We start from the raw sequence: 15,313 nt of genomic DNA on the forward strand, positions 1-15,313 counted from the left end.
AGTTCTCATTTGGGTAGAGCTTTATTCCATCTCACTCAAGCCAGAAGGAACTGTTTTAATGGTTTTGATTGATAATTGAATGGGTTTCCAAATTTGGCTTCCCTGGGCGCTTGGGGGTAAGCAGGAGGTTTTAGTGGATCCTGGAAAGTTTTCTGTTCTTAGCCATAACAAGTATCTTGGGTAGTAATTTTTGTCCTATGTGATGTTTCTGAAGGTATCCCTAGGTCCCCAGTTGTGTGCCAGAGCAACTCCTTTTAATGTTATATATCGGACTTTCTGTATAAAATGTTATTGAAAGAAAGGATTAGATGGCTTAAATTTTTGGAAGACCATCATTACAAAATTTAATGCTTTTATAAGATATTTTCTTTAGTCAAGTGGATCCCTAAAATGTCATGAATGGTGACATTGCCTCAACTCTTCTCTTCCACCAGCATGTCCACAGCACCGGCGCTGCTGGGCCGGATACACTGTTTGCCTCCTGCACTAAAGCCTTGTTTCCACCTTCATCCACAGCACCCAACAGACACAGAGTAGATGCTTAGCCTTTGTCCAGAAAATGAATGAGTGAATGAATGAATGAATGAACGAATATATCTTGAAAGAGTCAGATGTTAATTTACAGTTGGAATGTTCATCATACGATCTAGGTCCCAGCTCCTGGAAGGAAAAGCATGGTCCTTTCATCAATACAAGCACATTATTGCTAATGCTGATACTCCCAAGACATTTGCGTTTGCTGTTTCATTTACTTCGTTTAGATTTTTGCTCGGGTGCCACGTCTTCAGCGTGAAACAGAGCCCCTCTGTCCCTTGCTGTCCCCTTACTCTGCTTTCTTTCGTAGGCCTTTCTATGATCAGATGCTATACATATACTTGCTTAGTTATGTTCTCTCCCAACTAAACTTTAAGCTCAAAGAGAGCTTGATTAGCAGTTGTCTTCCTAGGGCCCGGAAAAGCCAGGCACTAGTAGATGCTCATAAATATTTGTGGGTCAATAAATGAATGGCAGGTGGCGAATGAGCTCTTTCATTTCTTAAAAGAAACCCATCTGCTTTACTATACTGGATCCCCATCATTTTTTGTTAGGAAGAAATATTCTTGTCACTGTCAGCTGGACTGGAGGAACGCTCCCAAACTCAGAGCGTGAGGGGCTAGACAGAGCATCATGGTACCTTCAACTCAGAAGATGATCACTCGAATCTTACTGTCTCCCATTATTAGCCTTTGACCTTGGGCAAGTCCCTTAACTTTCCTCAACTCCTACTTTCTCATCAGGAAGAAAATTGGTGTCCTTTTGGGACCCATGGGTATCAAAGAGGTGCTATAAGGATGAAAGTAGAAACAAATGTTCCAATTTTCAAAATAGAGAAAGAAGGTAGAATCAGAAAAACTAAATACTGCGAATCTTCACGCTGATCTGGGCCAGTCTCTTACACCCACTAATACAAGTGGTTATTTCTTCAAATATTCCCTGAGTCCCTGGGCACCGTGCTGGGTAGGCACTGAGGTTACAAGGATGAGTGCCCGCTCTCATGGAGCTATTTCTGGATTTAACATGGTTCCTACGCTGGCAGGTGAGGAATATGTGTAGACACGGATGGTGTAGTGACCTCAGCAAGGTACCTCCCACGACACCGTTGTGAGTGGTGGACAGCTGCATGGATTAGGAAGCTGCACCCAAAAGGTGGCATTTAAAGGATAGAGGTCAGCTTGGGGAAGGCTCCTAGGAAATGCTTTCTCCTCAGGCCTCGTCAGTATTTTTATCAGTGATTGAGGGGGGACTGAAGAAATGCTCAGCAAATTTATAGGTGACATAAGACTGAGGTCCAAAAGATCTTTACAGATTTGGGCCACAGGCTAAGTCTAATAAGATTAATTTTCATCTAATAAGTCGGAATTTAATGCTTCTAACACTTGGGCCAAAAAAAAAAAAATCAATAATATAAGTGCAGAACAGGAGAGACATGGTTTAACAGCAGTGTTTGAGTTGACAGAAGGCTCAATACATCCAAAGTGTAATGCGTCTGTCAAAAAAGCAAAGCAACCTCACCTAGTGCTATCTGAGGATACATTACCGGAAGCATGACTCACACAAAGCCTCTAGTCCCACTCCTCTCTGCTGAAACCAGTGTGGGAGTGTACGTTCAGAGAATTGATCACGCTGGGGAAGGGATTCTGCGTTATGCTGTAGGAGGAGTATTTGAATCTGGAATATGTAAGAAAGATCTGAGGGACAGAGGAGATGAGACATGGGAGCCCCCTTTGAATATCTGAACTAGGGATTAGATTATATCTGTTCCACTCCGCAGGCCCCAAAGGGTCAAACTACAAGCAATGCATTCAATCTATATAAACATGGAGACAGATTCGGGCTCAACCCAAATAATAAGTTTCCAAGCCTCTGAGCATTTTGAGGCTGGAATGGGCTCCATCCAGGAGGCGGTGACTTTCCACTACTGCAGGCGCCAAGCAGAGACTGATGGGTGGGGCCCCTGTGGAGGGGATGGAAGCCTTAGCAGGGTGGCATCTGAAGTCCCAATAGTGACAGGCTCAGACACCATTGGGGATCTCTAGCAATCACCACCCATTGCACGGGGTTGACCAGAGGCTCCGACTAGGGGATGTAGAGTGTGTAGGAGTGCTCTGGAAACTCCAAAGTGCTCCCAAGATGGAGGGGTAGTTGTTGTCATTAAATACATGATTTCCAGAATGTGCTTCTTTTCTAAACAAGGCACAGCTATGCCTGCAGAGCTTGTTTAGGGGTGAAATGTAGGGAAGGCTGGTATGCTCCGCCTTGGTCACTAAGGGGGAATTTCTTCGTGTGCTTGAAGGAATCCACAAAGGACTTCCATGAAGATGAGCATCTAGGAGAGACAGGGATGAGGGGAGATGCCCCTTTTCCTCTCACTTGCCCTTTCTAGGCCGGACTGCTGGGTTACAGAGGAAAGCACAGAATAAGAATAAATCAAAGGCGGTCACTTGCCAGCATCCCAAGAGGCCCCAGCTCAGAGACTGCTCCTAGGGCTCAGGGAGGGGGCAGCGGCAGAAGAGAGCAGATCTGGTCTGAGCAGGACAATGATTCAAATTTATTTAGCTCCTGGTGGCCAATTCAGCAAACTCTGCATTTCCTCCAGGTTTGGAGAATGAGTGTTTACCTCCAAATAGATCCCCTTTTCTAGCCAGGGACTTACTTCCATTTCCCAAGAACTGAAGCTCTGAGGGAGAGGTCCCCCCAGCAGCTGCCTCAGGGCCTGGGGGAGGAGGGCCGCTTGTGGAGGTGCTGGGACAAGGTTTCTGGGCAGCACGCCCAGAGCAGGAGCAGGGGAGGGGCTGGACGGACCAGGCACAGGGCATGGTCGGAAGTGACAGGACGTGCTTGAGCTCCCTGGTTCTGGCCCGTGAGAGCCAACTTCTACATCTTCAGGACTTTTGCAAGCTGGTGGGTCTCTCTTGAAAGTGGCCTCGTTTGGCATTTACACCATGGGAACTGGCAAATGCTGCAAGTCAGGGCCTCTTCCCCAGCGCCGCCCAGAGAACTGGTTGTCAGATGTTTACTAGCACGTCTAAATGTCAGGCATTCGCTCCGAGTAACTGTCCTTTTCTGCTCTGTTTGGCAGGTACAGACTCCACGAGGCCACTCAGTATGTTCACAGCTGGTCCCAGAACCGGCCACTCCAGACTCTGAACCTTCCTCCAAGGAGACCTCGGAGCACTCTGGAAATTCTGCCTTGGCAGCAAACTGGGGACAGGGTGTGGGGACGGCACTGCACGGACACAAGGACTGTCCCTTTTCAACAAGGAGAACTGAGGCACAGAGGAGGAGAGGCAAAGTTGAACAATGTCTTGAGAGCTTTCTGGAAGAGCAGAAAAGTCTCCGAGAGTGGAAGGAGCGGGGAATCTGAGGCCCTGGGTTCGATGCTCCTTCTGTCAGTTATTGGCTACATGTCTGGGGGCAAATTTCCTGACCTCTTTGACCCTTGGTTTTCTTATCTGTAAAAAGCAGGGGTAATATGTGCTACACCGTCTGTAAGGAGTAATCAAGAGAACAGGGTGGGATGCCTGGGTGGCCTAGTCGGTTAATGGGTTAATCGAGTTCCCTGCTCAGCGGGGAGCCCACTTCTCCTTCTCCCTCTGCCCCTCCTCCCCCCTGCTTGTGCGCTGGAGCTCTCTCTCAAGTAAATAAAGTCTTTAAAAAAAGAGAGAGAACAGGGTAATGACTAAAGGATGGAGAAGGGCAGCAGCATTCCCTGGAAGGAGATGGGGTGCTGAGAGCCTACACAGGGTTCTAGGGTTCCCACCTCCTCTTACCTTAGGGTCCTTTCTTGGAGCAAAGACCCTGGGGCCACCACTCCAAACTCTTTCCTTCCATGGAAGCTATAACCACTGGACTTCTCTCCCTCATTCCCCTAGAACCGGCCCTGCCTTAAGCGTGGCGTGCAAGGGCCTGGCCCAGATACTTGGTTTGAAACACGTTGAGATGAAAGTTCACGACCCCTACCCCATCCTAAAACAGAGTGGGAAGAGTTGACGTTCGTAAGCTGTGTGTAGAGGAAAGCAAAATCTGCAGGCAAATCTGGCAGCCCCTCTGACAGTCTAGTCTGACCAGGAAAATGGGTAGGAGATGCCCCACGGTGTGATTTGAGAAGCTCATCTCACCCACCTGCCCCCGTTGCCCTCACTGACGCTGGAATGCCCATCCATGCTTTCCTTTCTGCTAAGCACCACCCTTCGCCCACTGGAGGAGGAGAGTGGCACATTATGTTCTAATGAACTAATAAAATACCTCTAGAGGCTTTCATGTTCAACAGTAATCCCGTGCAGTAAGTTAGTCTTGTCCCCATTTTGCATTACAAAACTAAAGCCCTCAGAAGTGAAGAGACAGCTAGAGAGTTGGTGTAAAGGTTGGGGCAAGACCCAAGGGCTTTTTTTCTTTGAAGAGGAGAATGGGAAGTCCCCCCCCCCCGCCCCCAGTCAAGTGACAAAGGGGACAGAAAGGAAGTGAGCCAGAATCAGGTGGAAGGATTACTTCTCAGCCATGCTGGGGGTAGGGGGGGTCTCCACGCAGTTTCTTGTCCCCACTGTGGCCCAGCGAATCCTGATCCCCCAAGAGGCCATCCACACACAAGCCATTCCCCAAACACTGGTCATGGGTCATGCGAGAAACAGTCCTTCTGTGTAGAGCCCAAGCAGGAGGGTACGGGTGGTTCACTCATGGGAGGCGGCCCAGGGCTGCGGGCTGGGTTCACTCCCCTCAAAGGCTGCAGAGGAGCCTGTGACCCAGAGCCTGATCATACCGGCCTCCAAGCCCTCCATCACCCTCTGCTGTCAGCCTCCGTTCAGGGCTCCTCTCTTTGGCTCCTGCGAGGTGAGGGCAGGAGGCTCAGGATGAGGGATGACACCAGAGTCCTTCTAGCACCCCACAGCGGTGGTTTGCGGGAGACGCTGGCCTCAGGTAGAACTGAATCTCACCTTTGCCACTCACTACTGGCCAACCCTGGATCTGGAACTTTACATTTCAAGGGTCTCAGTTTCCTGATCTGTGAAATGGTGGTGGTGCTTCCTGCCTCCCACTACCATGGTGAAGACTGCTACCTTCTTCAGGGGATGCTGGCCAAGCATTAGCAAGGGTTGGGCTCGCCGGCTCTGTGCTCCCACGGCCCCCAGCACGCTGTGTAGCCACAAGGGCTGACTTATGTCTCTCAGCGACTAGCTCGTAGGTCCCTGGAGGGCAGGGGCTAGGTCTTCTCTGTTTGCTATTGTAGCCTCAGGGTTTGATAGAGAATTTAAAATGTCTATTGAAGGACTGGTGTGGAGGAGGTAGGCTTCCCACCCAAAGATACCTTTTTGGTGGCAGGTTTACCTTGACATTGAATGCCTCAGGCCCAGCAGAGAAGTCACAGCTGCTGACTGCTTATTTTTTGGGAGTGGGCATCTAGCCCACAGCTGGAGATAATGGGACAGAGCATGATATACTGGCATGAGCATTTATTCTCGACGTGATCTCTACCTGTGCGACTTGGGCAAGTTACTCAATCTTTCTGATTCAGGGCCCTCACCTATAAAAATGCAAGCAACCATACATATGGTGCAGGGTTGTTAGAATTAAATGAGATGATGGGTGCAAGGCAGCGGGCACTTAATAGACAGTATATGGTAATTATCATTATTAGAATCCACAGTCTGCAGCCCGCACTCAGAGCTGGTCTCTTTAGCTTCTGTTCCATGGGCTGCCTAGGGGGTCCTGCCCCTGTGGAGGGAACCCCCCTCTCTTGTAAGCACCCAGGGGGATGGGGCAGGCTTGGGCTCAGGCACAAGGAGAGGGGGCCATGGTGTTGTGGGAAGTTCCCACAAACGCTCACAGTTCCCAGAAGAACTGTGTGACTCAGTTCCTCCACTCCTCAGTTTCTCCATCAGGTACAAATGAGCTAATAATCTTTTTTCCCAGGGCTACAGTGCAGTCATATGCGAGGATGAATGGTACACGAGTGCTCAGTAAACCTTGGTTTCTAAGCATTTTTATTATTCCTTTCTGCTAGTCTTCCTTCTGAATCCAAACTCCACTCCCTGTCCATACCCTGTCCCAGACGCCCCAGCACCCACACTGTCCATGTCACACCCTTTCCCCCCACGCGTGGCCTTGCTCTTTGTGACTCCTAGCCAAGAACCTCTCACAGAGTCCTTTCTTCCAACCCTGGACAACCCAGGCCTGCACCTTCTCAGCGTGACTCAGCAAGGCCACACTCCTCCAGAAGACATGCCCTCTTCTGAGCCTTCCACCTGACCCGGGCAAGGTGAGAGCCACCCGTCCCCAGTGCCTGCTGCACCAGGCCGTGGAAGCATTGTGTTCTGGAGAACGGGGGGCCACACGGGCCTGGCCCACTAGGGGCCGCTGAGGCTCCAGCGGGGCCGGGCTGGGCTTGCCTGGGAGCTGGCACCCTCTGAGGTGCCTGGGCAAGCTGGCAGGGCGGGATCTGGTTCCCTCACAACCAGGAGAGAGTCCAAGGACCTGGGAGGAGGTCAGGGCTCGGAGCTATTTGGTAAACACCAGGTTTGGCTTCAACAGGTGGGAGGCAGCAGGGGGCAAAGCCAAAAAATGATGTGTTTGTGGGGAGGGCACAGCTCCCAGGGTGCTCCAGGCCTGGGCCTGCTCCCTGACCCTGGTCTTGTCGCTGGTACAGCACCCTCCCCTTATGTTGTACCCTGATCAGACCCTACCGTGTACGGTTGCCTGAACATGCCCGATGATTTACATTCTCCTGTCTTTGCTCCCACAGCTGCCTCAGCAGGAAATGTCCACGTTTCCCCCGCCCTGCCTCCCTCCCTCCCATGTGTAAACCTATCCCTCTTTCAAGTCTCAGCTGGACCATTAGAGCACTGCACCAAGAAGCTTTTCCCAATGCTCCATACCCCCCAGATCCAGGTAGCCTGGACCCTGCCTCATCTGTGTATGCCTCTAACCTTAATGCCTGTAACACCTTGGGGCCCCTCATTGTCTGTCTTCCTGAGTGGACTGGTGTCCCAACCCCCATTACCATGCCTGGCTCACGGTAAGCTCCCAGTGAGTTTGTTAAATGCCTGAATGACTGACCGAGTGAGCAGATAAGGGAGAGAGGTGTTGAAAGGTTCGGGGATCCAAAAAAGGGAGGGGTCGACAGGGGCTCCTTAAATGTCCCCCAACCCCCCAGTCAGCACAGGGAGTGGAAGAGCTGGCTCAAAGGGGCTCCTGGAACAGCCAGCCCAGGTCACCTACATCCTGATCCCAGGGTCCACTGGATAGAACAAACCACAGAAAAATGACTTCATGGTGTAAAATGAGGGGTCTTAGTTAATTAATTAGTTTTAAAAGGGTTTGTAGGCAGTGGTTTTCAAAATGAGGCTTGTAAAATGTTCACTGGCCCTGTCTGCACTCGTGGGGTGTTACTGACATGTGGCTGATGGTGGCAAGGCTGTGAACTCAAATCTGAGTCTCACTTCCCAGCTTTGGGCCCTTTCTGGGCCCAACTGTCTGCTCTCCACCCTTCCCAACCATCTCTGGAGAACCCCTCGCTGTGTAACAGTCCCAAACCAGTGGTTTCCAGTAGGCCCGTTAGTGGGTGTATCAGAATCTCAGTGTGTGTGCACCTCTGTGGGCCTGGTGTGTGCGTGTGTGTATGTGCATGCGTGTCCATGGGGGCATGCTCACAGCTAGAAACATATTTGATATGCCTATCATATTCCTAATAAAAAGCAGAGTAATGAAAATTCAGTGCAATCTTGGCTACTGAAGATGTACGGAAGAGAGTGAGTGAGAACTCAATGTCGGGGTCATGGAGGTAAAGAGGCCAGGGAAGACCACTCTACCTTTCCCACCCACACTTTCAACAATCCTGGGAGACGGGGAGGGTACACATTATTCCCATTTTACAGATGCAGAAACCACAGCCCCAAATGGACTACAAGCTCCATTAGGGCAGGAACTATGTATTTTGTATCTCTAGTTCTTAGCACAAGGCCTGCAAACTCACAGAAAGCACTCGGTATTTACTGAATGGATGCGTGGATGGAAGAAATCGTACTGAAATGACTGGCCTCAATGTGTCTAATTCATCAGCACTAGAGCTGGGACAAGGCCTAGGACTCCTGAATTTCTGCCATGTGGGGTCATCCCACTCCACCGGACCACGAACTTCAAGGACAACAAGCACCCTTGGGCCCTCACTCGCCCTGCCCCCTCCGTCTAGGCCCTGTAGACACCAGAGCTCCTAGAAGAACACACCGGAAAGGGAGGCAAAGCAAGCTCAAGTGCTCCTCGGCCGCTGCGGACTTTGATCACCTGTTCCCTGATTTATTTTAAGCCTTGTGTACTTGGGCCATTAACTATTTTTGTAGCTGTTTGGGGCCCTCACCCTGCTTGGAGGCAAGAGGATAGACAATGAAGTCTCTGTGTTTTGGGTAAATTTCAGAATTCAGGTGTAAGTTCATCGAATAAGAAAACCTAGACAAGGGCAGTAGAGTATTTCTTCACAAACTTAAAAGTCATATTGCTGGCCCGCCACCTCCTAAGTGGGGGCACAAAGGCCCCCTGGTCAGACCTATAGGTTGTTTTGCCTTTGACACAATGAGGAATGTAGGTCTTGAGTGAGTTGGAGTTCAGGGATATGTCCAGCTGAAACACATGGGTGGCCCAAGCAGGCCAGGGACAGAGGTCACTGCACAAAGAGAAGAAAGGCCCAGCAAAAAATAAAAAAGAAAGAGAAGAGTCCATTTTGATGAGTCAAAGCCAGGGAAGGCAGGTCGCCCATATGGTCCCTGGGGTGTTGCCCCCAGGGGCAGAGGCAGCCGTCAATCACGCCACAGAAAAGGCTTAGGGGGACTTTCAAAGCTGCTGAATTAACTCTATTGCTGCAAAGCGAAAGGCAGGGGGCTCCAGGCCTTAAAGAGATGAGAGGAATGTAAAGTGTGAAAACATCTGAACTCGCTCTGCCCGTCACAGCTGCATGGCCTGGCTGGGGGCCATTCACAGCCAGGGGCCCCAGACACCCCCTCTGCCTCCAGCTAATGAAACCAGCATGGGGATCCTAATGACTGATCAAAGCCCATCAGCTTCCCCAGGCTGTCTGCTCCCCTGGCCCTGCCCAGAGTGGGAATGGTGCTCTGATAGGGAGGGAAAGAAGGTACACGGTGGTGGGGGCAAGAGAGGTGGGTCTGGCCGGTCTTGCCCTCCCCCGACATGCTTGCCCAGCTTTAGCCTTCGTCTTGCAGGAGAGCTGAGACAGCATCATTTTGACCCCAGATCTCCAGGCACAGTTTTCTGGGTCCTGATTACCAGTCTCCTCACTCTGAGGGTCACAGGAAGATGGTGGCGGACAGAGGAATAGATCTTTTGCCAAAGGGTCCCAAGCCAATGCGTGACTTCCTTTTGAGATGAGCTTCCCATACTGGTCCTGAATGAAGGGTTCTGACTTTGCGTGCCTGACCTCCCTCTGCTCACTAACGAGGCTGCACCTTTGGTGAATGACCGAAACCTTTTTAATATCACCCATCATCAAGTCATGCTACTTTATGTACCAATTTGTTCCTTAAGTGGTAACTGGGTGCCCATGTCCATAGAGGGCTGTGCCTAGTGGGATAGACTGGGATCTGCCAGGATGTCTGCTTTCTGGTCAAATGCTCATGCAGCCCGACATGCCGGGGACACGCAGACAGAGGAATACTAAACATTGAATACATACACAAATAGACCAGATAAAATATTTGTCTTGCCTCTAAGCCAAGGGCAAAGATATTTGTGGAACGGTAGGTATGTGTCTGTGTTTGAGGAAGTGTGGGGGGAGGGTGCTGATAGGAGTTGGGGTGTGTGGGGAGGGCGAGGGAAGGGAAGCTGTTGCTTTCACCACTAGAGCCAAATGCTTTCCTGAAATTGCTGGTGGAACTGCAGAAGGGAGAACTTTGCTCGGTGGTGACATTGCATCTGGAGTGTTCCAGGAAGGGGAAGAACTTGAATGACATTCAGAAGTGAAGACAGTACACAAAGGAAGAGTATATGCCCAGGCGTGAGCGGGTGGCTGTGTTACCTCTAAAGTCTGGGAGGGCGACTTGCTGGGAAGGGAGAATAGTAGAGAACATAGCTTTTAGAGTTCCGTTAAGAGCAGTCAGGGGTTGGGGCTTGGGGCAGTGGGAGGAGGGGGCTGGGTAAGTCCAGGTGACAGATGGCCAGACTACTGCAGGAATGCAGAAGACGGAAAGAGAGTCATGTAGGAAATAAGAGCATACACTGAACGGGGGTGGGGGGACCACACACCTAGCTCATATCCAGGTCTCCCTGGAGACAATGTTTTCATTAAACAATCGTTGTAGAAATCCACAGTCCCCAGTGACTTGCCCCTACCTCTCAGGGCAGAACGTGAGGATCAAGGACCCAGCTAGACCACGCTGGAATCAAGGTACTGTGGCCAGACAGTAGAGGGCGCTGTGACTCTAACAGAAGTTAACCAGAAGCCACCAGAAGGAGGAAGCAGGCCACAGGAAGGGTTCCAGTGGGTTGTTGGGTTTGCACTTTCTAAACTTATGGTCAGCCTTTAGTGCCCAATAAACACAGAGTGACATCCTTACAAGTAATCACAGGGTTTCCTGTGGATGGACTGAAACAGAATGGAGGGGCCAGAAGCTGCTTGGCCATCATACCACTTGGCTTGTGCCCAGATAGCAGGGGGCCGTAACCATTAAGACTTCTCTCCTGAAATGGGAAGAAAAAAAATCCTCCCTCATTTTTAATAACTTTATTCCCCAAACTTCAAAAATGAAATTGCCAAGTTAAGAACTTGCCTTGAAAAAAAATTCTAATTTATTATAAAGAAGGTCCGGGGCTTGGGAATTTTTTAATGCAGATTCCTAATTTTCCAAAGTGAGATTCTCCTGTGCATTTGAATAGATTATGCTCGGTATTGCTAGCCCTTAGCACAATGGGAACATTATTAAAACGATCGCATGGGTCTCAGAGGAAGGGCTCTGCTTCTCGCTTCCTTTTTCATTTTGGGGACTTCATATCAGAGACTGTCCATTTTTGCCTGTGGAAGAAACTGGGTTTCCAAGGAGGTGATAGAGAGATGTGCTCAGCTGTCCAGGCCTTGAGGAAACAAGTCATACCGGATCCAAAAGTAATGAGATTAGACCTAAAGGAATTGGAGGAAGTGGGGAATCCTTTCCAGAGAGCCCCATTTAGGAAGGGACTCCCCTGTGTGCCTGACCCATGTTCCTACTAGGCTCGGCTTTCCTGAGGACATTGAGTGTCAAAGAGCAGTTGGTTCTGGGATAATGAGCATGATGAGGGCAATGGAGCAGGGCTTCCCCTGGGAAGCTGGGTTCAGCCCCTTGTAAGCATAAGCAGGAGGATCAGAGCAAGTTCCCAGCAGAAGACTCACACAGAAGACATTTCTATGTGGGAGCCACTCCTAGAAGCCCCCAGAGAGTGTGGAGAAGGGATTCCCCACCACCCCCGGCCAAGAGCCAATCGGACTCAAAGTCTACCTCTTTCTGGAGAGAACAGCCTTTCCCCATGAGTCAGAGGTCTTTGTTTCGGGGCTCTCACCTCTTTCATCCTGCCCATGCCATCTCTGCCTGAACGACTCCCCATGACCCCCCATCCTGATCAGTTTCTTTGGGAACCAGGTTGGCTCAGGTAGGGCCCATGGCAATCTAGCCATAGCCTAGTGGCCTAGCCAAGGCCATAAGGACCCCAGAGTTTGGCTCGGTCACTTTACCAGGGACACTGACACTTCCTGTCAGACTTCTTTCCTGGGTCCTGGGGTTACAAATTGATGTGTGGCTTCCTCAGGGCCAAGTATTCCTTTGCTGTAAATGAGTTTTCCATGGTGAAGTATTGCTAGCTCCTCAGAGAGGAGAGCCTTGAGACAGTCCCTGTTGAGGGCTTCTACTCTGAGGCCCTAGATGGGAAACCGGAGCCTTCCTTCCTCCCCCAAAAGGCTCGAGCCGTTCACTGGTGACTTCCGGGGTGCTGAGCGCCCAAGAGCTGCGGCCCCACCTCCATCACCTCCTTCCGTAGCTGGGATGTATTAGTTCTCAGCTGTATGCTGAGAATTAAATTAGGCTCCTGTACTTAACTACACCCAGATCAGCATTCTTAGACCACAGAGGCCCTGCTGCAGCTCTCCTGCTAATCCCCCCCAAACCCAGACTTCTCCCAGCCGCCCCGGCAGGCAAAACAAGGCTTGAGGCAGGCGGGAGGGAGGCAGCGGCCACCAGCTGTGCCAGTCTGATTCTCTCTGACCTCTTGGCGCTGCCCTCGTCTGTCCCCAAGTCTTGCATATGAGACCTTTGCACCCATTACCTGCTAAGGATAGGAAGGGACCCCATGCTGGCTCCTCATTTCTACTGTGGAGCTAGGAGAGGAGAGCAGGATCCAGCTACAAAAGAAATGGTGCCTGGCTCTTCATCGGGACCCCAGGGGTCCCCAACACTGCCTGAGCAGACAAAAGGATGACGTCTGTGTCTACTGAGGGAGGAGGAAGCTCGTTCCCCATTACGGCCCCTAGGCTCATAAGTCTCCACGGTCCAGCCCTCCTGCACTTCATTCTGACTATGGAGGGGAGAGTCCTCACATACTGCTGCACGCCTGGAAGCTTTCAAATAGAGGAACCATGTAAATGCCGAGTCCACCCCTGCAGTCATTGGTGGAAAGCTACTGACGTGGGCAGAGGGTTGGCCGCATAGGAGGCTAGGCTGGGGAGAGCTGAGGAAGGAGCATGGAGTTGACATGTTGGAACAGGGGTGGGGACAAAAGGACGTGTGCTCGAAGGTCAGGGAATGATAAGTGCTTTTGAATTTTAGGGGGTGGGGGGAGAGGAGTCAGTGGTGGTCTGCGTGCTGAACGTTCTGTAAAGTGGTGACCTCCTGGGGTGGGGGTTGGGAGGTGGGAAACAGGGATGGATGGAGCAGACACTATATGATCATGCCAGGCTGGGGGATTGTCAGGATCCTAGGACCTAATGTGAGCAAAAGTCGGCCCACCCTGTGTCTGCATATTAATACCCCTCACATGGTCCCTGAGAACGGCTGTGCGTGAAATGCTCAGGAGCAAGGGGCATCAGACAGAGCAAAGACTGGCCGCTGGATCCCTGACACACAGTAGGCTCTCACTGCATGTTTGTTGAGTGAATGAGTGAATGAGGGTTCTAGCTGGCTGCAGTTCACTTCACAGATACTCAGTAAACCCTTACTGAAGTTCCACTGACTTGAGAGACCAGGGTAGAGAAAATAGGAGGGAGTGAAGGTAAGGGCTGGAAAACAGAGGCTCCTCTGACACGCAGCCCCATAACTAACTCAGGGGCTCCAGAGGACCAAGTGTGGAGAGAGGTGCGCATGAACAGAGAGGGGGAAAGCACGGGTCCGAAGTGATGGGTCTGAAGGAACGGGGGAGCCCAACCCACCAAAGCTGGGCCAGGCCTCCAGAAGGAGGAGAGGAGACAACAGGAAGACAGCACGAAGATGCCACTTTCTCAAGAGGGGCAACCAGGATGGAGTCTCGGGAGAACTCGGGGGCTGCTGTCCGAGCTGAAGGATGGAAAGTGGGAACCAGGGGGAAAGGGTGGGAGGACGTAGAGATACAGTCCTGGACTTTTTCTAGCAAGAAGCTGACAGAATCCTGAACAGAAGGGCGATTCCTGGAACGGGCAGGCAGAGAAGGATGGGACAGAAGGGCTCCAGTGACCAGTAAATGGGGGGATCCTTTACAAAGGAACCCCTAATTAAGGCTTCCCCAGATACTCAACAGCAGACTCGATTTACCTGCATCTGGATCTCCCTGAGTGAGGAGTTGGGTGCATTTGTCTGATATCTGCTTGGAGTGGGAAGCAGCGTGGGGGTGGGAGCAGGAGCATGACTGGGTGTTCCAGAAAACGGTCCCAGATGTTGGTGACAGAGCTACTCAAGTTGAATCTGAACCCTGTTTTGTCAAACGCAAGGGTCCCTCCAGGGGTGTGTTGACCGGCTCTCCGGAGGCGGGGGAAGAGCCCAGAGAGTGGCCAGGATACAGCTGGGGGAGGCCTCGCTCTGTCCCCCCCGCCCAGGAGAAGGCCACCGCACCCCCATCCCGTCATCTGGTCAGTCGACACTCACCTGCGGGCTGTCCTGGTAGGGTGGGGGAGGGACATTCTGCGTGGCCATCATCGTCAGAGCGGGGGCTGGGGAGGCATGTTGCATCATGGGATTGATTCACATCGAGGATCTGTGGCAGGAGAAAGGGGGCCGCACCGTTAATAGGCTGAGCGCAGGGGGCTCTGGGGACCCGCCGACTCGACATTTTCTCAGGCTGGGCCACCTGGACTGACGGGCTACAGCAAGCGCTGGAGGCCCTTTAGGGGGGCAAAGGAGAGCTAAAGGGAGAGGCCCGGGTCGGGAGGGGTTTGCTGTGCTATTTTGACTTGAAAGAAACGATATTCAAATCACACGTGAAACAACCTGTACCCCCGCAGCCTCGCTTTGTTCAGCATCAGCTGGGGCCTGGTGGGGGGGAGGGGGAGGGGAGCCTGGCTGGTGGCAGCACAGGGCATTGGCGACCATTCGGGTATCCCACAAGACAAGGGAGCTGGCCCTTCCCCAGGCTTCTGGAACAGCCACCTGCAGGAGGCCTCAAGCCCTTCACTTCCAAGTCCCACCTCCCTGCCCCAGGGCCTGCGAGCGCAGACTAACCCCTCCCAGGTGTGCTCGCCACACCCCCTAGTGGCCGAAAACGGAGGTGGGGGCTCAGGTCGGCTCCTCAGACTGGAGGGCGGAGCCGGCAGCACAGGGCGACCGGTTGGTCTTCAGGGAAGGGA

The 15,313-nt window shown here is 51.7% G+C and overlaps 1 protein-coding gene across 2 annotated transcripts in view; it reads right to left on the minus strand.

Moving 5' to 3' along the window:
- Nucleotides 1-15,313, minus strand: part of PKNOX2 (PBX/knotted 1 homeobox 2) — a 184,956-nt gene that overhangs the window by 62,007 nt on the left and 107,636 nt on the right. For both annotated transcript variants that reach the window (XM_008688258.2, XM_040631075.1), the window contains one exon: nucleotides 14,616-14,724. In XM_008688258.2, the coding sequence (XP_008686480.1) occupies nucleotides 14,616-14,702 (87 nt within the window). In that variant the 5' untranslated portion in view covers nucleotides 14,703-14,724. The remainder of the gene's footprint in view (nucleotides 1-14,615; nucleotides 14,725-15,313) is intronic.

The sequence above is a fragment of the Ursus maritimus genome, unplaced genomic scaffold, assembly GCF_017311325.1.
Source record: "Ursus maritimus isolate PB19 unplaced genomic scaffold, ASM1731132v1 scaffold_16, whole genome shotgun sequence".
In the NCBI taxonomy this organism is placed as follows: Eukaryota; Metazoa; Chordata; class Mammalia; order Carnivora; family Ursidae; genus Ursus; species Ursus maritimus.